This window comes from Scaptodrosophila lebanonensis, unplaced genomic scaffold (assembly GCF_003285725.1).
Source record: "Scaptodrosophila lebanonensis strain 11010-0011.00,11010-0021.00 unplaced genomic scaffold, SlebRS2 tig00001415-arrow-pilon, whole genome shotgun sequence".
NCBI lineage: Eukaryota > Metazoa > Arthropoda > Insecta > Diptera > Drosophilidae > Scaptodrosophila > Scaptodrosophila lebanonensis.
The window spans coordinates 10,853,707-10,874,624 of NW_022060742.1; the positions used below are offsets into that span (position 1 = coordinate 10,853,707).

Sequence of the window (20,918 nt, forward strand, 5' to 3'; positions counted from 1 at the left end):
AGTGAAAGCTCGTAAGGAAGGAAACTATTTATAAATAAATGTACTATATACTGATAGATATCTCAAGACATTTATTGATATTCCTCCTCGATTTTGGTTGCATTTCCATTTTTGCGAAAATTCAAATCTTCTTGTATTTTTATTGGATTTTCTGCATCTATGCTGATTTCATTTTCGCATTTCTCATTTGCGAACACTCAAATATATTTCAGAATATCTATTGAAATTCTTCCTCTTTCTATACAGATTTAGACAATTTTTTAAATTCCTCCACTGTATACCTCGTTTTCACATTTTCCCTTATGCGAAAATTTAAATCTATATATCATATTCATTGCACGAATTAGGCGAATATTATTATTCCACGATATTCCACGACGAGAAATAGATAACAATCCCTGTGTAACATTCGATTTAATTTATTATTATTTATAATTCGAAGAGCTTTTCTTTTTTCAAATTCTCATCATAAGAATACTTCAGTTGGAAACCTTTGTGATTTTAAAAATATTCACATGCATTATTGATGCATTAATGCCTTTAAAATTAAATGTCTCTATGAGATTTAGGGAAAGCTCGGAAAACATAAAAGTATCCTAAATATGCTTTCATTTATTCTTCCTGCCTCCCGTTTGTTCTAAACAGACTTGGCAAGATCGCAATGATTTATATTCGAAAACTAGAACACCATTTGACGGAATGGCATGCGGTTTACCTTTCAATGGATTTCAATTTCAAAAGAATGTTAAAACTTGTCGATGTATAATTTTCAGTATATTATTTGTGTTTTCATTTCCAAGTCAAATCATTCCGCATCTTTTAAGACAAGATGTTAGGCATAAAATTTGACTCTTTTTGGGTAAACACTATCAGCTGAGATAAATTTAACAAGTTCTTCGACACATTGCCTTGCGTTTAACAAATTATACAAAATATTTGAAGGTAAAAATAATTTGAATGCTTGCTAAATTTCATCTGCAAACTGTTCACATCTGCTTCAAATAAACAAACAAATTATATTTTTCGCTGCGTCGCCGTTTAAACAAATAGCAAAAAAAAAGCCGCCAAATGAGATCAGCAGTCGAAAAAGTTATGAGAAATTGGAAGAGCGAGTGAATGAATGTGTATGTTTTTTTTCGTGGTTGGCAAAAACTTGATGAATGAGACAAACTAAAAGCATTCAACATATAGTAGTAAAGGAAAATTGATGATGATCTGCAGTTGTTGTTCAAATGTGTCAACGAAAGTAAGCGAGCGAGAGAAAGAGATTGAGATAGAGGGGAAATGGAAATGGAAAGACTGTAGGGCTTTGGGGCTTGCCCAGCAGCTGCTTAAGTTTCTAAAAACATTTTAAAGACCCTGAAACAGTTTCATGCTTGAAAATTATTTAGCTGGTGTCTGTTTTCTGGCTGCTAATGCGATTGCACTAGTTAGGGGACCCCAAATCACCCAACCATTCCAGTTGCTCTCTTTTCTAATGCTGCTGCTTTTCTCCCAATTGCATTTCCGTTGCTGGAAGCAAGTGCAAGTCGCTGCAGCGCCACGGGAGCGCCAAAGAAAGATTATAAATCAATTAGGCATGCACCACATTTCATTCCCTGGACGGTACACAACATAATGCTAATGCAATTTTTTCATATTAGAGCACAGCGAAATTTATGTATCCACATAAATCGTGCACTTAATTGGTATATCTGCTCATTACGACCGATTTTGGATTCAATTAATCAAAAAAAAAAAAAAATAAAAAAAAAAAAAAGAGCTGAGCGAAAGGCCGCCAAGTTCCCACTGCAATTGTTGTGGAAAATTTTGTAACACTCCGACACACAAGGCATTAGAGGTCACTGGAACCGATAGATAAGAGCGAGCGGATGCTGGCTGGCAGCCCGTCGATTTGTTTATATGCCTGATTAATATTGAGAGCATGATAGAAGTAACTAAGTGGAACGTCTTGTGCTTTGTAATTGTAGCGGAAAATGGAAATGTTGCAAGTACTCTTTTGATATTGGCTTGTTGGGTATTTTGAGGTCAAAGCTAATGCTGATTATATTGTGGCTGCCCAATTTTTTGGGTGCTACTGCAATCCAATTACTTTTTATGAACTGTTGAAATTAAGGCAGATACTAAAGTGTTGGTAGAAGTTTTTTAGATAAAGTCCCAAGTCCGAAGCCCACTATTCTTACAGCAAAGGTTAGATAAATAGAACTAAATCCTAAACAACTCGATAGATATTAAATTAATTGGTCATCAACTAACTGAGAAATTGGAAAAGTACCCGGCCAACACAAAAAAGATATCCATTTGTCTTTATAACCTTTTTTTTTTACACTTTTTCCAGCAATTTTCAATAGCTGCAATACTCTATTATAGTGAGAAAATTGAATTATTGTTAGCAAATCTTTTATCACCGACTCATTTTTTGAATTTTAGAATATGGAATATTGATTGACAACACTTTTTTTTGCCAAGTGCTACTGTTTTTCCTTTTAGTCTTAGGTGTTTAATAAAGAACCCATGTTTCATCCACGAGTTTAAAACTAGGCTTTAAACATCTTCACTGGCGGTTTTGGTTTCCATTGCAACAACCGTAGCTCCCATCTGCCGCACAGCTGTATCATCTCCAAATTGTCTGACCTTTAAGTTACCGGACAGCCAGTGTTTCATGGATTTTCTAGAGCATTTCTAGAGTTCCCCTCTCATAATTCACTTCTTCAGAGTAACGTTGATATTGATATTAATATGTTATTTAATAAATTTTAATTCAATTAATTTATTTAGATACTACTTGGCATATGGCTGAAAATAATCTCAAATAATACCAAGCAGTATAACCCATCCTATTTTCTGTTTTTGACGAGAATATTCCCTTCCAGCTAATAAAACAATAGTAGCTGTTGTCCGCTTAGGTGCAGCGGCCATAGAAACTATCGAAAACTGCTCACCTCTATCGATAACTGTGGTGTCTATGAGTTACTCTTTGGTTGTTGTCACGACTAAATACAATTTTTGTCGCAGGCCTTTAATGCTGCATGTACTTTGGCTTTACAATGCGTGTCACTCAAGACTAATTCGTGGCACATACGAGTATCTTTCCTCTTTAAACGTTTCTTGTTTTCCCCATAAAAGCAATGTCACCTGTTTAGTTTTCTCTTCCCATTTCCCCTTACCCCACCCCCCAAATAAAATTAATCAGTCAACTGAATGTCACAGCACCACACGAAAGACTTAGTCGTCCCCCCACTTACCATTAGGCTGTCAAAAAATGACAAAAGCTACATACATACATACATCTATCTATGATTAAAAAAATATATATATATGATGTGGGCAAAACTGTACGCGGAAGCTTTGGCCGGCAAGTGGGAAGCACAATGACCCTGACTGACATTGGCTTTAACTTCCCAAAACAAGAAGCGGAGGCAGAAGAAATGAAGACGACAAATGACAAGAAAGTGAAGCAAGCATTAAAAATTGCCTTAACACATTTCATTAGGTGTTTGTTCCACGACGCACCTTTGTGGCACCTTTTGGAGGCTTTGTCCAATACATACATACATATATATGTATATATGTATGTATGTACGCCACTTGTTACTCAATCTCTGCCCCTTAGCCCCACCTTCCGCTGCTCCAGCTGTAATGCTTGCCAGCTTACATTTTAATTATTTCTGTTTTACACTGTATTTTCATTTTTTTGTTTTGTTTATAGCTTTTACTTTGTTTACTTTTTGGGCAACGGTTTTTTATACTATAACTAGCATGTCTGTATGTTTGTGTGTGTGTGTGTGTGTGTGTGTGTGAGAGTCAAGCAACAACAATAACAACGTTTGTTCTTTCTTTAGAAGTCGTTTAAATTAATTTCTTGCGCGTATTACACAGTTTTTGTGTGTCTGCCTAACAATTCTTGATTTTGGCACGGTTCATTGTACACTATTTAGTCGCGAAGAAGCAGGGGAAGATGAGGAAGAGGAGGGGAGGCATTAGCGTTCCCATATGGCACAGTCAGTGTGCCAGCTAGCTAGCCGGCTATGTATATAGAACTTAGAACGTTTCGTCAACTGGCCGCTCGTCGCTCTCTCTAGTTTACATTTCTTTGGGCCTTTTCAGTTGCCGCTGTGCGGGCATCGCGTCTATTTGCTTGGCTTGTTTGCTTGCGTGTGTGTCTGCTCCCGTTTCGATAAATATATAGTCGCCATATACTTGTACTCAGTTTATTTAATTCTGTGCAGCTCATTCGATATGTAGTGACGTCAAATAGACATGTTGTTCGTTTGTTGAGTGCTGCAAATTGCATTTAATTAAGTTTAATTGAAGCTCAGCTCATGAACAGTTTGACAAGCACTGCCGGCGAGCCACCCACTGTATTTCTTTTTGTATTTATCGGAATGTGCCAAAGCTTAGAGTGTGTTTGTTTTTTATTGTGACGCTTTTTTAATTAATTGAACTTTTGACTTGACATTTCTATTAAATGGACGGCGTAATGAAATAAACACATCTATCTATGTCTATGTCTATGTCTAGCCAGGGGAGAGGGCTTAGGGACGGAGCTTAGTTCAACAACTGGCAATGGCAATGGGAACTTGACGCATTATATTGTTGAATTGTTGACTCGAATTGAAATTTCTTCCAGGGTAATACTCATACAAAAAATATTGTTAAATGATCATGTCTGTTCTTGAATAACTTTTTTTTTAACTTCATAAGACTTTGCTGAAATCGATTTGTTTAGGTTTAGGTTTCCAAGTGCGCTCACTTTTTCATATTCCATTCAGTACCATTTTATGTGGAACTAATTCCCTTGCAATTTTAATTAAAAATGTAAATGTTTTTAGAGCCGCCACAGTGGAAGCAAATTGTTCCATCGCCAGTTCTGTCATATAGAAGAATTGGAAGGAAATTCTTCTGTACTTCCTTGGAAGACATCTGGTTTTCGCACATGAAAAAAAAATTTGTTCGAATTAGAAAACTAACTTAGATTTTTTTATTATGCTGGTAGTTTCAGATCGGTATGTGTGTGAATATAAAATTTGTTCAAATTTATATTTGATGGCCGCTAGAAATGAACACTATGCTAATTATCCATATGAATAGATTGTTTAAACCCCAATGGGGTTTTATCTATTGCTTTGATTTCTTTTTATAAAAGAGCTGTAATGAGTATAAAGCAACACAGTACTATATAGTATATGCATTTTGATTGCAGTTTTTTCAAAACATTTTTAGTTTTTTAATGTAAATTTGTAAAAAAGGAACGAAGATCTCGACATACTTAATTAGGTATTAATTTATTCAATTAAGGAAAAGGAAACTTTCCAAGCACCCTTTATATTTTATCACACTACTGAGAAAATATTATGTGCTACCATATACGATAACTCAATATTCTTATCTCTGCACTCAGAGTACATGTAAAAGACGACAACCAATTACATATGTATGCATACAAGTATACGTATGAAATGGACTTATGTTTGCAGTGTATATTGTGTATGCACAAATAGTTAGGTAGGCCAAAAGCATTTTGCAAATCAGCGTCAATGCAAAAAGTAAACAATTTTGAAACAAGAAAAAATTTAGCTGCCCACCAACAGACATTAGTAACGCTCTCTACGACAAGCCAAACATTAAATACCCTTACAAAATTTTGGTGGCAAATTTTTGTTTTAGCCAAACATGTTACTTGTATATTAGTAGTTTATTGATTGAGTGGAATTTGTGATGTCATTATCGGGGAAATACGAAATGTCCAAGTCTATCGCATTTGCTGGAAAATATTTGAAAGCAATAGTTGAGTACAGATAGTGTGAATGGGAATTTAATCATAGGGGCTGATTAAATATTTCTTTAAATAAAGTTAATATAGAATCATAAATGGCACTAATATTGATTTCAAAAAGAAAAAGACGTTTTTTTTTATCGTTTAAAGCTGTTATATAAAATTTTTTTAAGAGCGTTAATATAAATGCGAAATTAAAAACAAATCTTTGGAAACTTTTTTTTAATCTTTATTAAGTTGTTCTATATAAGTAGTATTTTCGTTTTGAACATTGCAATTTATGAACAGTAAAAAGAGATATATTGCATATTGAAAATTTTCGCCTTTTAGTAACAAACATAAGAGTGTAGTTATAAAACCCTCCTTTATAGAGTATACAAAATCAAATGCAACGCCAACGGCAGTCGTCTTCAGTGTCAGCTTTTGTAAGTTTTTTTTTTTTATTTTTTGGTGCGTTCGCCATTAGGCGTAGTAGCTGTAAACAGAAATATTTATGAATTTTTATATAGGCAAGGCATGCCAATAATTAACAACAACAATAGCAACAACATTAGCAGCAGCATCGCTCAGTGCGTCGCGTCGTCGCTGTCGTCGTCGCTATTGGCGGCTGAGTCGTTAAACAAATGAAAATGAAATACAAAGTCCGAGGGGCAGGCCAACAGTCTTGGAGTGCAAGCAAATGAGAAAAGACGCGGCACATTCGTCGCGATTGTGGAAGAAAAATTTGTGTTGAATTTTTAATGCAGCGTGCAACCGCAGCATACGAGTACAGATATATGTATACGTGTACATACATATAGCCCCAAATAATGTGAAATATATGTATATAGATAGCCAAAAAGCTAGACAAATGTATATAAAGAATCACATGGCTGATGTTTTGCTTGTGAATGAGCTGCTGGGCGATTTGCGGCACATTAAGAACGACTGTGTTAGTAGAGAGTTAATTAAGCCCTCTCCCCTTGCATACGAATATTTGACTAACAACTATCATTATCTGACTCTTTGCAGTTGGAGCTGCTGCAACGCAAGGTGGACGATTTGTCGGATACACAGAATATAGCCGAGGATCGCACGACGCGCACAAAAACTGAATATGCTGTGCTCCAGGCGCGTTATCACATGCTCGAGGAGCAATTCAGAGAGGTAAGTGAGACAGCAACTCCACAGTTGGAGAAGCACTGTGCACTGATAAACTGTAATGTTAACATTAACATTCAATCAACAGTCGGAGCTGCGTGCCGAGGAACGTCTGGCCGAGGAGCAGAAACGGCACCGCGAGATACTCGCACGCGTCGAGCGGGAGGCGGCGCTACAAAACGAAAACTGTCAGATGAAAATCAAAGCAACCGAAATTGAGGCCAACGCCCTGCGCGATGAGGCGCAACGTTTGCGTGTGCTGTGCGATAAGCAGGCCAATGATTTGCATCGCACCGAGGAGCAGTTGGAGTTGGCACGCAGTCATGTGGCCGCACTGCAGCAGGAATACGATGAGGCATTGCAGCAGCAGCGCAAGCACGAACAGGAAAAGAAATCCACAGAGGAGCTTATGCTCGAGCTAAGCCGTGAGCTGCAGCGTGCCCGGGAGGAGAATGGGGCGCGTGCGATGCCAACAACATCGCCGGAAAGCATAAGACTGGAAGAGCTGCATCAGGAGCTGGAGGAGATGCGGCAAAAGAATAGAAGTGAGTAGAGTAACACAACTACAACAACAATACAATTCTTTTTGAAATCTAAAAAAAGAGGAAACAGTTAGGTTTTCAACTTCATCTTAAATGAAGAAACTAGGAAACAAGTTTATAGCTTTTTTTTAATGTAAATGTATATACAATTTATTAAACCAGTGTTCTGCTACCAATATGGCAGCTTAAGCTAGTTGAAAATAAGTTTATAGCTTAAATAGTAATATTTTATGCCGTATCTACAATTAGCAACTATTCTTTTTTTTATGAAATTTTACGAAATCAAAACCTGCAAACTTGCTCATATAACTTGAAAGTAGTAGGGCAATATTTTGAATGGTTGAAAGAATTTAGGAGATTTAAAATTTTCGCATTGGCTATCATTGGCATAAGCAGAAATTCCCTCCGCATTAACAAAGACTTGGCGAAATATTATAATGTTTTTACAGTTCAGATGAAAAATGCAACGTTCAGACAGGCATATAATTTGCACACAAATTCGTGAAATTTTTCAAGTAAACTACAGATATTATATCTGAAAATATTTTTTGTGGCTAAAAGTTGCCTTTTGCGACAATATTGTTGATTTTTTTGACTGTAATAAAAAATAAGAAAAAATATAATCGTAAAATTAGATGGACATTAGGAAATAGACAATATTTTTTAACTTTATCTCTTTCGATTATAAAAAAGAGAAGGCTAACATTTTTATCGAAAAGTTGGCGTCTTAGTGCGACCAAAGTTTGTAAGGCTTAGAAGAAAGAAACTGACGTCTAATTCACTGTCCTTCAAAAACACTTTGATGAATACAAATTCAAAATACCTTAAAGTAAGCAAATCATTTATTTCCTAAATATTTATTTTATATTACAATTCGTGCTTTAACTCAACTTTCTTTAATTAAATAGTTCCACTTTTTCAAAGTTAAACAATAAATGCTGCGATTCGCAAATTAAAAATAAATCCAATGATAATTTAAATTTAAAAGACAAAAAAGCCTCAAATATAAATTTACAATAATGTCTATTAACGACACGTTGGGGGAAAAAATTGTGCAAAGCACATAAATGGAAAATAATTCCAGAGTTCATAAGATTCTGCACTTAAATGAAGTCAACATTTTTTCTTGTAGGTTCGAAAATAATAAATATTCATTAAATTGAACATTTTTGGGAATGTTTGATTCTCTAAAATGTTAAAATAAGCTAAGATGAAAAGTGAATTAGAGAACAATTTATACGCCCTTTTCAAGCAACAATAAAACACAAAACAATGTGTAAAATGCCTTTGAAGTAGAAAACCGAAATTATTTAGCGAGAATGCCTTTCGTCGAGAAATTCTAACTAAAATCTTTGTTATTAATTTCTACTCAATAGCCCTGGAGGAGCAGAACGAGGAGCTGCAAGCGGCGGTACTGACGCGTGGCGTCGAGGAAGGTCGTCATCTATTGAATGGCACGCTCAACAGTTTGGCCCAAGAGCTGGAGGAGATGTCGCAAGCTCAGGTGCGTAGCATGGTCCCATAACATAATACATACGCGTACTAGTATGCCATATGCTGTCTGCTTTTATTTTATTTGTATCCACCCACATATGCATAGTACATACATACAAACAAACAAACATACATAGATAGAATATTATGTACGTTCAAGCAAGAGCACCCAAGTCACCTCACCCAAAAGTCAAATTCCTCTGCTGTAGTCCCGTTATTTTTGAGTTGTTGCCACTTGCCTACGTGCTTCGCATATCGTTTGTCTTTTATACATATTTATATAATATTTATTGTATTACAGGATTCTGTGGATTCTGCCACATTAGCATCCTTAAGTCAGGTAATGCTTTTCACACACACACTCACACACAAACACGCTCACACAAAACAACAATCAACTAATGGCACGGGGCTTGGTACGGTTTGAGAAGAACTGTTGCATCTGCTCCCGCACACAGTTCACGATGCATTGGTTGCACTGCTGCAGTTTGAGTGCAACTGCTAAGCCACTGTTGTTTAACAGTTGGCAGAGCTCCTTGAACATACTTTTGTCTCTGTCTAATCAAAATTAATTAATTAAGTTATGGTTATGGTTTTTGCAATTTTGGGAAATTAATAAAATAAATAAATAAATATCTCATCACTTCATTCAACATGCGCATCAACTTAAATCGGGACTAAGACATTTATGTTGAAATCGACTTTATGTAAATACATAATAAACACATCTATATTTAACATTACATGTTGCTTTGATACTAACACTTATTTCCCGTGAACTTCTGCTAATAGTATTATCTGTTCAATTGTGCTTACAGCTGCAACAAGCCTTCCAGGAAAAGGAGGATGAAAATACCCGCCTAAAGCATTACATTGATACCATCTTACTCAATATCGTGGAGAACTATCCGCAATTGCTCGAAGTGAAGCCCATCGAGCGCAAGTGAACAAAAATAAGCATCAATAATATTAACAAAAACAACAACAACAACCAACTAAGCAACACAAGACGTGTCGCTGGACAGTCTAACTTAACATTAATTACAACTAAACTAATGAACTATGAATAGCTTTTAAGCCAAGCCCCATACATACTATTTATATAAAAGTTAAGTCATAACTTATTTTATAAAAATTTAATGTATAATTTTAAAACCGAAACAACACATGCACTTTTTGGCAAATCAGTTGAAAACAATTTTTGTTCTTCTTGTTTAAAAATATTTTTGTAAATGGCCAATATTTCAACCAATACGGTTACCACTGTTTTGTAAAGCCAATGATTAAAAGCTGAATGTTTGTATAAAATGTAGGGCCAGAGAAATGTTTCGTTCATCAAATGATATTGTTTATAGTTGTGTAGTGTTGTTAATAAGGCCTGAAGATATTAATATGTAATGGTTAAGATCATTTTAAATGCAACAATAATTTATTGTATAAAACAGAACTATTTTAATACGCGAATTGTAAAACATTCTTAATAATTGCCGAATACGTGTTTTTGAAGCTTACTCGGGCCGGACGTTGCAAAGTCCAGGATTTGGATTTGGATAGTGTGCCACGATTATATTTGCTAAATGATTTTTAACAAATAGTTGTTCATTGTACTAAAGACAAGCACTCATGGCATTAAAATGACAGTATGGAGTCGAAATCTTCGGTTCTTTTAAGAAATGCCAATCGTTTCTCGGTCTCTTCATAGAGTCGTTCCCTTTTCATTTCTAACACGAAATTGTATTGATATTTTACAATTTTTAAATCTTTTTTAAACTGTAGTTTTTCTTATCTGTTTGTATTAATTTTCATTGCAACTCTTTCTCCAATTTCTCTCGCTATATTCAATCTTTGCCAATAACTACTCTATATAGTATGTCATTTTGAAAAAAAGTTTTTAAGTAATATCTGTCACTAGCAACTCCCACTTTAAGAAACCAAGAAAGTTACTAAACAATTTGCGTTTACGGTATGGACAATCCCAGAACATATAGTTGAAGTTTAAGTTGACCTAAGAGTGACATGCTATTATCAAGAATGGAAAGAAACGAAAAATAAACAATTAATTAATTAAACCGAGAACAAACATTTAATATTATCGATTAAACAATAAAACAATAGTGTTTGCAAATCATATAGAAGGGATAGTGGAAAACTGTTTTACAACACTGAACGGAAGTCTGTTGTAGACAGACTCAATAGTTTTTAAAGGCGATTCTTAATAGTATAGACTTAACAAATAATCTAAAACTCTAGCGGTCAAAACACCCCCTAAATTAAGCATCCCATACAATTGGAAAAGAATAATCAAAATTTGTTGCCTTACATGTTTGTTAAATTATATATTAAAAAAAGAGAGATAAAATAAATAAAATTTAAGGCTGTAGATAACATTAACAATGCGCATTGGCTTTTCAAGTCCATTAAACTATTACCTTATATTAAAATGTAACTTACAATGCAACATTTTGTGCGTGTTGCGCAAGAACTTATTAAAAAATAAAAACGTATTTTATAAAAAAAGAAATTAACAATTCGTTTGCCTTTCCCTAAACAAAACATCGCTAATAAAGGCGCCACCCAATAAGCATTTGGAGCGCAATTATCATAAATGCTAAATTAATTGAGGAAAGCATTTCGGAGTCGAGAACCGGTTGCGCATGCATTGCGCAATTGAAAGTTCGTCTCGGCACAGCTGCTGTTCTTGGTTGGACCGGTTCGAAGCGTCGCCGGCTTCAAATCGTCTTATAAAAACATCGGCCTTGGGCATTGAAGGACACAGAAGACAAGTTGAACTTACAAGATGCATAAGCTATCCTTAGTATTGGCCGCAGGTAAGGCTCGAGTGCTTGTTTCGAAAAGGATTCGACACTTACCGATTGTCGTTATCTTTCAGTGCTGCTGTGTTTCGTCTTCGCCACAGCGCAGGTTGTGCCAAATTCAGAGATCGGTCGTGTTGCTGTACAAGTACCGTTGCTGTCCAACGGAAAGCCCCTGATAACTGACGATCATGTGGAGATTGCCCGCGTAGTTGAGATCACGCCGAGCAAAGGGATTGAGGAGGTTGTGGCGCCACCCACGGTCACAGTTCCCTTGATGAAGGAATCAGCGCTGGTGCGAAATAAGCGCGCTATTGTGGAGGACCCAAAATCTGGAGTTTCGGACCTTGTGGATATTCCTCGAGCGATTGAAAACAAACAGGAAAAGATCGTGGAGACTGTTGCTCAAGGGCCTTCGACAAAGGACGCTTGGTTGTCTCGGGAAAGACGTGCCGTTGATGAGGATATATCGGTTGTCCAGGAGCATGTGGATAATTCCCGAGTAGTTGAAAACAAACAGGACAAGATCGTGGAGACTGTTGCTCAAGGGCCTTCGACAAAGGACGCTTGGTTGTCTCGGGACAGACGTGCTGTTAATGAGGATATATCTGTCGTCCAGGAACATGTGGATAATTCTCGAGTAGTTGAAAACAAACAGGACAAGATCGTGGAGACTGTTGCTCAAATGCCATCGACAAAGGATGCTTGGTTGTCTCGGGAAAGACGTGCCGTTAATGAGGATATATCGGTTGTCCAGGACCATGTGGATAATTCTCGAGTAGTTGAAAATAAACAGGACAAGATCGTGGATCAAGTGCCTTCGACAAAGGACGCTTGGTTGTCTCGGGACAGACGTGCCATTATGGAGTCTACGAATCTAGGAATACCGAACCACGGCATTCCCAATCGTGGTATCCCGAACGAAGGCATTCCAAACCCAGGAATCCCAAACCACGGCATTCCCAACCGCGGAATTACAAACCATGGCATTCCAAACCCAGGAATTCCTAACCACGGCATTCCCAATCCCGGCATTCCTAACCGAGGTATTCCCAACCCTGGTATCCCTAACGAAGGCATTCCAAACCCAGGACTTCCAAACCACGGCATTCCCAATCCTGGCACTTGGTTGTCCCGGGACAGACGTGCCGTTAATGAGGATATATCTGTCGTCCAGGAACATGTGGATAATTCTCGAGTAGTTGAAAACAAACAGGACAAGATCGTGGAGACTGTTGCTCAAGTGCCTTCGACAAAGGATGCTTCGTTGTCTCGGGAAAGACGTGCTGTTAATAAGGATATATCTGTCGTCCAGGAACATGTGGATAATTCTCGAGTAGTTGAAAACAAACAGGACAAGATCGTGGAGACTGTTGCTCAAGTGCCTTCGACAAAGGACGCTTGGTTGTCTCGGGAAAGACGTGCCGTTAATGAGGATATATCTGTCGTCCAGGAACATGTGGATAATTCTCGAGTAGTTGAAAACAAACAGGACAAGATCGTGGATCAAGTGCCTTCGACAAAGGACGCTTGGTTGTCTCGGGACAGACGTGCCATTATGGAGACTATGAATCGAGGAATACCGAACCATGGCATTCCAAACCCAGGAATTCCTAACCACGGCATTCCCAATCGCGGAATTCCAAACCACGGCATTCCCAATCGCGGAATTCCAAACCATGGCATTCCAAACCCAGGAATTCCAAACCACGGCATTCCCAACCGCGGAATTCCAAACCACGGCATTCCAAACCCAGGAATTCCTAATCACGGCATTCCCAATCCTGGCATTCCTAACCACGGCATTCCCAATCGCGGAATTCCAAACCATGGCATTCCAAACCCAGGAATTCCAAACCACGGCATTCCCAACCGCGGAATTCCAAACCATGGCATTCCAAACCCAGGAATTCCTAATCACGGCATTCCCAATCCTGGCATTCCTAACCACGGCATTCCCAACCGCGGAATTCCAAACCATGGCATTCCAAACCCAGGAATTCCAAACCATGGCATTCCCAACCGTGGAATTCCAAACCACGGCATTCCCAACCCCGGCATCCCCAATCATGGTATTCCCAATCCAGGAATTCCTCATAATACGATGAGCGGAGCCGCCTCCGAACTCATGCCCGTTGCTGTCCTTCCACCCACCACCATCCCAACCCCAACGATAGTTCCCAAGCGTGGACCCTCAAAGACGTGCCATCAGCTCTTGCTGGCAGATATGACCACAACGCCTTCGCCCATGATGATGGAGTCCAAGCCCGCCGAGAACTGTGATATTCTATGCACCAAGCACGACTTCGTGCCCATTTGCGCGCATAACGGCATCTGCACGCATGAGTTCGCCAACCAGTGCGTCCTGGACACCTATAACTGCAAGAATCGTGATTTGGCGTTCCGCGTCGTCGATGAGGATGTCTGCCGCCTGGGCTTATGTGCGCGACGCTGCAATGAGGATGATCTTAAGGTTTAAGGGGCAGACGTTAGTTTAGTTTATGGGGTCAGGGAAAAGTGTAAATTACTTTACACAGTTAAATTTAAAAAAATACATCTATGTAAACATTTGTTCAATAAAAGTTATGAAACTATATTTGTACTTAAAAGTTTGTTTGAATCGGATTTGTTTAGTTGTTATGTAATTGCAGATTGAACTAAAGGAAAACTTTAGAGGAATATACAATATTTACATTTTTTTAAATGAAAGGATATCACCATTCGAAGCATTTGAATTTAGAACTGTACCTTAAGCCTTACAATTCTAGCCTTATTATTATTCAGACTGCTACGTTTTATTTTGGCGGGCAGGCTGTACGGTTAATCTTTTCTTAAGTGTCTATTTCTACGGTCAAGTAGCGTTTATCTACGTAGTTCTACAATGTTTAATTTTCAGAAAGGGGCCTTAAAGTACTTGATGCGTAGTGATTTGATTCAATTCCACATGTTCATATTGTATTTAAACAATAGGGGGAAAAAAAACAAAATACCTATAAATATATTTCAGAAATAAAATATTTCTCCTCTTTATTTTGAAGAAAAGTTACAAGAACAAGTTACAAAATATCGTTGTATTGGAAACTTCCATGCATTATGAAGATTTCGTTAACGAGATTTTAAAATAAAATAAAATATTTGACCTCTCGAATTTAGAGAAAAGTTACAAAAAAAGTGATAAAATATCGTTGGATTGGAAACCCCCCTGCATTATGGAAATTTCGTTAACGAGATTTTAACATAGATTAAAAATACACTATCTTTGGAAGTTGAAATGGTTAATGGTTCCCAAACAATGAACTATTAAGTTGTGGTATTAATGCGATCAGTAAATATTAATGTAGGTTATTACCTAAACGACTAACTGTTTCTGGAGTACGTTTCAGAAAAAAATTTTGATGATATATTAATTATTTACTAAGTGTTGATTCCATGTATTTTGCTAACAAAATATGAAAATTATTGTTGTTTCTTTCATTCGAATGGTACTATCTGGAGATTTTGTTGCAGACCCCTAGAAGTACATCTGTATCGAGTCGAGTCAAGAAAAAAAGTATAAAATTTAAGGTAACACAATATTTTTAATACGGGGTCTGCTTAGATCAAGGAAGCTTATGTGTGATGGTTGTTTGATGCTCCTCGCCCTTGAAGCGTCCTTTGATTTGTTTTGGATTATTTCTCTTTCTACTATTACTATATACTTGTACAAGTATATATATTTTTGATCATTGGACATTATTTTCCATTGAAGTAGGATTGGGCAATCGTAAATTATTATAAATTTATTTTTGTATTGCTGACTCCTTTGAATTTGAGGCAAACAATTGAAAGATATACTCGAAAACATATAGGTACATATTCAAGTTTTATTTTAACAGATTTATGCACAAGTTTAATCATTTTTTCAAATTTACAACCAACTTCCAATGACTACCCTGATATTCGCACATAAACGAATGCTTTACAGGTTCAATTCCTTGCGGTCCTCAACACCACAGAGTGGAGCCCAGGACTCCTCACAGCGCCAGTTCTCGATGACGTTGAAACGCTTCTGTGGATGGCGGCAGTTGTAGGCGGACATGGCGCAATTGCTGCTGAACTTTTGCAGGCACTGGCCATTGTTGGCGCAGATGGGCACATCCTGGTCGGTGCAGCTAAAGTCGCATTTGTCCGGCAAGCCGCTCACCTCATCGGCCCAGACCATGTCGCCGTGTTGATTGATGGCCATCACATTGCTAGTATTTGCCGGCAACACTTTGGCATTGACGGCGACACCGACGGCAATGCAAACTGTAAATGGGATCACAGTTTGGAAGCTGCAGTTGTTAATACATGGTTGTGTGCGGTGAATGCAAAACTTACCCAAACAGAGGAGTGAAAAATTGTTCATTTTGCACGAAATTGAAGCAGATTCTGTGGACTAGGTTGTTGTTGTTGTTTGTTGTTACCTTGCTGTTATTGTTGCAGCAACTGTTGTTCTCTGCCTCGTTCGCACATGTTTTTATACCAAAAAACTGCACATGTGGGCAACAAACTTTTGGTTTTCCTTATTGCCTCCTGTCTGTCATAATCCTAAAAATCCAACACCTGCCAAATATGGCCAAACATGTCCACAGGCAAATTACATTCATTGTCTGGACTTGTTGGCTTGGGGCTGGGCCCGGGACCGGCTTGGATGCTTGGCATTGCCAATTACTGTGCTTTTGTCTTTTAATTTGGGCCAAAAATAAATCCTTTTCGGTTTTCCATGGGCGTGCCATGGACATTTGCATATCTGTATCGCTTTTAAAAGGCAAACTTATTTTGTGATATTTTTAGAATTATGTTATGCATGTACACGAATTTTATTTTCATTTTGCATATGCGCTTAAAAGTATGCTACGTTTTTTGTATGTTCTTCGAGAATTTGATAAACGCTTAAAAGGGGATTAGATTTGTTTAATGGATGCCGGTGTGGTGTGCTTTCGATTTCGAAATTATGACTGGCTACAATGGCTTCGCAATTTAGATAAATCTACAAGTATATATATAAATATGTTGTCAGCTTCTAGTTAGCATTGCTTCTGACTGGGCGCAGAGTCGAGAGCTTAAGGGACTGGTGTAGAAAAAATTATAATTGGATTAAGAAATGAAAAGTGTCGGAATTCTGTTGTTTTAAAAATAAATCACAAGTGTATTTCAAATTATGGAATATTAATGAGGTATTTATTTAAGAAAAAAAAACTAGAGGAAAAAAGGGAAAAAAATTTAAATTTTTTTTGACAAATAAATTAAATTTTTAATTGAATTAAATTTGAAAATAAATGTGCTATGACTAGCGTAATAACTTAAAAGTAATCTTATAATATAAATAAATAGGTCCGGGAAATTTTTGTGAATAAATTACGGCTTAACAATTATTGCCACGTACGGTACCATTCGCACCTTCCGCATATCTTACACAAATTTACTAAGAAGATACAAAAAGTATATAATTTTGTTTAAAATTTAGCGAAGTACGTTTATGTTCATTCAAAAATCCCTTAAGCAGGTTCCAGAGAAGGGTCGCAAAGATACAATTATACACATTCAATATATTTTGCTTTATCTAAGTTTCTGGTTTGGATACTTGTTTGCCTTTTGTGTATGTTAAATGAATGTTTATATGTAATATGCAAATGAATATTTGACATACAAATTTGTAGCCATTTATCATAGCTCTTTGCTCCTAAAGCAAAAAAGTATTTCTCTAAATTTAATAGTGTCACATTTTATAAAGAGCATAAACCTTGAAAACTGTATAAAAATGTAAAAATTTTATGATAAAGAAAAAATGTTTTCTTCTCCAAAAATATAGTAAAAGATAAAATATAGTAAAATATAGTAAAATTTACAAATAAAAGTTCAAAAACTCAGCAAGTTAAGCTCATATTTATATTAAATTATTTTATTAAAAATTAGAACTCAATTTTGATTATTTTTTACTTGTTATTCAGTCTATATATGTACATATACTATACAGTTAATAGTGACTATTCAACTTGTAGCTAGGTGTGTAAAAGATGCTTAGATGGATAGTAGAGTTCATAGAAGTCCTATTGTGTGCGCTCTTCAAATTCCATCACAAGTTATATGGCCTGATTTTACGGCAAAGGTCTAAACTAAATTAATTCTCGTCTTAAATTTATCTATATTGATATTTAAAGGAGCAATAATGTTGTCGAATATTCGGCGTAAGCCAGAAAAATGCATGAACAACATGGCGTATGAGTAATATCACGAATATAATGGTAGAGTCGAGCGGACGAAACTCTTGTTTGATTATTCTGGCACTCATATTGTCATAACTTACTTAAATCTCATTTTATGCAATCTATCTTCTGAAGTATAAAACGTATTTAGTTAATAACGAGAACAATTTTTGTCCAAGCACAAATCCTGGAGAGACAGCAGCAAGCAGAGATGACAGTTTTCGGCTCGAGTTCCGAAACACATGCAGCTAATTTATAATTAACTTATGATTTGCCACGCCCCGGCGCCATCAAAAATTAAACAAAAGCACATTTATTAAATTATTAAAGCCACCAACAACAAGATCCACCTGATAAAGGAAGCAATTAAAATGCAGACGAACAGAATTTAAAATTCAGACAACTGCCACACGATTGTCGAAGCAAAACCAAACGAGTTCCAGCTGCTGATCTGAATTTGTGTTTTACAATAAACATTTGCATTTATTTGCAAAGAGTTTAAAACAAATGCGAGTGCGCTGGCTATATAAAGTGGGCAGTGCTTTAAACCAATCGTACAGAACCCTCTGAGCGTGTCAACTTGCAGGCAGTGAGCCAGCAAGTCCAATCAAGTGTAAATAAAAATAAGTTTTGTGTATCGAAAAAGACTGACAATATGCATGTACAGGGTTTACTGATAGCCAGTAAGTGGATGCGGGAAAATGCGAATAAAAGTGGACAATACTTAACACTCTTCATTACTTGCAGCCTTCTTCACGTTGGCTCTGGCTGTAGAAGTGCCACATCTGTTGTCCAATGTGCCATCACCGAAGCCAGAGCTATCCGAGCATATACAAGCCCTGATTAACAATCACATCAATCAAGTGCTGCAACATGTAAAGCAGCAGCAGCAGCAGCAGCAGCAAAAAGTACCTCATTCGCAGACCACCACCCTGGTGGGTCAAGTGCCGCAAATGGGAACTGTTGCCAGCTCAGTGGTGCCACCAACCAACAGCCGCCAACACCAGCAACAAGTTCCACTCGAAGTCCAACATGCCGTACAACAGGTGCACGCTCACATACCACAGGTGATAAATCATCAGGCTACGGCGACATTGGTGCAGCGTATGCAGCCTGGAAGTGGAACTGCAGCAGCGACTGCGACTGCGACTGCATCTGGAACGGGAACGGGAACTGGAACAGCTGTGGTGCAGAACAAGGCGGTGCCATTGCCACACATTGTGGTTTCGTTGCCCGGCCAAGCGCCACTGGACATTGCCGATAAGGTAAACAAGTTGCAGCAACATGTCAATCTGGTGATGCAACAGGCCCAAAAGCACATACCCCAGGCCATTAATCATGCGATCAGAGAGCGTCAGAAGCAGGCCAAGAGTTCCAGCACCACCACAACAACAACAACAGCTGCAACGACCACCACAACGGCTCCGTTGCATGTGGAGCCTATGCTCCAGGCGCAGGCACTTCGTGCTGGACGTGCCTTGTCGCATCCAACACATCATTGGAGCAACAACCACAACAACAACAACAACAACGTGCTACATGTGCTCCATCTAAGTCACAAGCACCTCGAGCAGGAGAAACTTGGCAAATGCAATTTCCAGTGTCCCCGCCAGTCCTTGCCCGTCTGCGCCAGCAACGGCAAATGCGTCGTCGAATTTCCCGGCCAATGCGAGCTCAGCAAATGGAACTGCTTCAATACCAACAACAGTGAGTTAACCCGAGGCTATGTCTTTAATCTGCCTATTATATGTGTCTTCCTTCCTTCCTCCTTGTAGTTTTCCGTCAAGTTCATGATTCTGAGTGCCAGGATAAGGGCACCATCAGGTGTTACAATCTCGACAACATGAGGGTCTAAAAGAATGTTTGCGAAAAGTCGTCTTTAATTTCGAAAACTGTACGTAAACATTTTTCGCGACTTTAAAGAGCAATTTAAGAAACCTTTATTTTTGAATTCAAATAATAAAGCTTACTATTTTTTAAAACTAATTTATTTTGTAATTTTCTAAACTAAATAGGTTATTATTTTTTGTGAGGAAGTCGAGGGAAAGATAATTAAAAAGTGAGACTGAAACCCTATGTGGTCTTTCATTCCCATTGATATGTACCTTGCAAGAACAAGAATAACTTCACGTTCTTTATGAAGGAGATCAATTATCTAGTCGAATAATGAAGAGCTTTGGCCAAGGCTTAAATATCTCTGTATCAGTATAGAACTAATGTTATTTAATAGTTTCCAAATAACGCCGCACTCTAAACAGTTCTCATACACCTTTTTAAAATGAACCTTTATTGTGATTCTGGCCAAAATGTTTGGTATTATATCGTAGTTTCTCTAATATCGATAGTTCTTAAGTCGAGTATGGCATATGATATAGAAAAAATATAGCCTAATAACTTAAATTTTTTTATTTGATGAAGAATGGGTTTCCCTTGTGTGCATAAAAAGCTCATTGATCAAGTGATTGATAGTTTTTAAATCAGGCGGAATAGTTCGATAATGATACCAGATTTGTTGCTTTATAGTCTAGGAGTTTATTTGGTAATACATAGATTATTCATTTCTTGAAATATATGATGTAACGAACTCCTCGATTTTAATGATTGAAGGGTAATGAATACATTTTCTATCATTAATTACGAATGCTTAGAAAATTGTCTTCAGGTAACTTTTTGATTCGATTTGAAAATTCAGAGAGGGGGCACTTTTAATTCTGTAAGCCGTGCTTTTTCTTTATCTAGTGATTCGATAGATAAACCAAGGAATGTCATTGAGTGCAAGGTAAAATAAAGTTATCGATCATTGATATAATAGTTAGATTTTAATATAGTTATCGATCATCATATCGATCATATAATAGTTAGTTTTTAAATATTATTGTTTTCTATTTGCTACTGATTTGATTTACTGGCATATGATCAATACATT

The 20,918-nt window shown here is 37.2% G+C and overlaps 4 protein-coding genes across 11 annotated transcripts in view; 3 read left to right on the top strand and 1 right to left on the bottom strand.

Annotated features, from left to right (window-relative positions):
- The window catches only part of LOC115632094 (rab11 family-interacting protein 3), an 83,613-nt gene extending 72,140 nt beyond the window's left edge, over positions 1-11,473 (top strand). For 3 of the 8 annotated variants that reach the window (XM_030529073.1, XM_030529075.1, XM_030529068.1), the window contains 5 exons: positions 6,788-6,922; positions 7,005-7,461; positions 8,835-8,962; positions 9,254-9,292; positions 9,771-11,473. In XM_030529073.1, the coding sequence (XP_030384933.1) occupies positions 6,788-6,922; positions 7,005-7,461; positions 8,835-8,962; positions 9,254-9,292; positions 9,771-9,899 (888 nt within the window). In that variant the 3' untranslated portion in view covers positions 9,900-11,473. Of the gene's footprint in view, positions 1-6,566; positions 6,708-6,787; positions 6,923-7,004; positions 7,462-8,834; positions 8,963-9,253; positions 9,293-9,770 lie in introns of those variants that run through there. The other 5 variants (XM_030529071.1, XM_030529074.1, XM_030529069.1 and 2 more) reach the window with 3 other exon arrangements.
- Positions 11,474-11,749: 276 nt separating this feature from the next.
- On the top strand, positions 11,750-14,244 carry LOC115632798 (SR-related and CTD-associated factor 4). The gene is made up of 4 exons (XM_030530050.1): positions 11,750-11,780; positions 11,843-12,081; positions 13,330-13,657; positions 13,880-14,244. The coding sequence occupies exons 1-4, from the start codon at positions 11,750-11,752 to the stop codon at positions 14,242-14,244; spliced, it is 963 nt and encodes a 320-aa protein (XP_030385910.1).
- A 1,479-nt stretch (positions 14,245-15,723) lies between these two features.
- LOC115632799 lies at positions 15,724-16,152 on the bottom strand. The gene is made up of 2 exons (XM_030530051.1): positions 16,125-16,152; positions 15,724-16,052 (listed from the first exon to the last, which is right to left on the bottom strand). Exons 1-2 carry the CDS (start codon positions 16,150-16,152, stop codon positions 15,724-15,726), a joined length of 357 nt encoding a protein of 118 aa, XP_030385911.1.
- Positions 16,153-18,636: 2,484 nt separating this feature from the next.
- On the top strand, positions 18,637-19,978 carry LOC115632938. The gene is made up of 3 exons (XM_030530233.1): positions 18,637-18,675; positions 18,740-19,699; positions 19,768-19,978. The coding sequence occupies exons 1-3, from the start codon at positions 18,648-18,650 to the stop codon at positions 19,845-19,847; spliced, it is 1,068 nt and encodes a 355-aa protein (XP_030386093.1). The 5' UTR covers positions 18,637-18,647; the 3' UTR covers positions 19,848-19,978.
- The last annotated feature ends 940 nt before the right edge of the window (positions 19,979-20,918 follow it).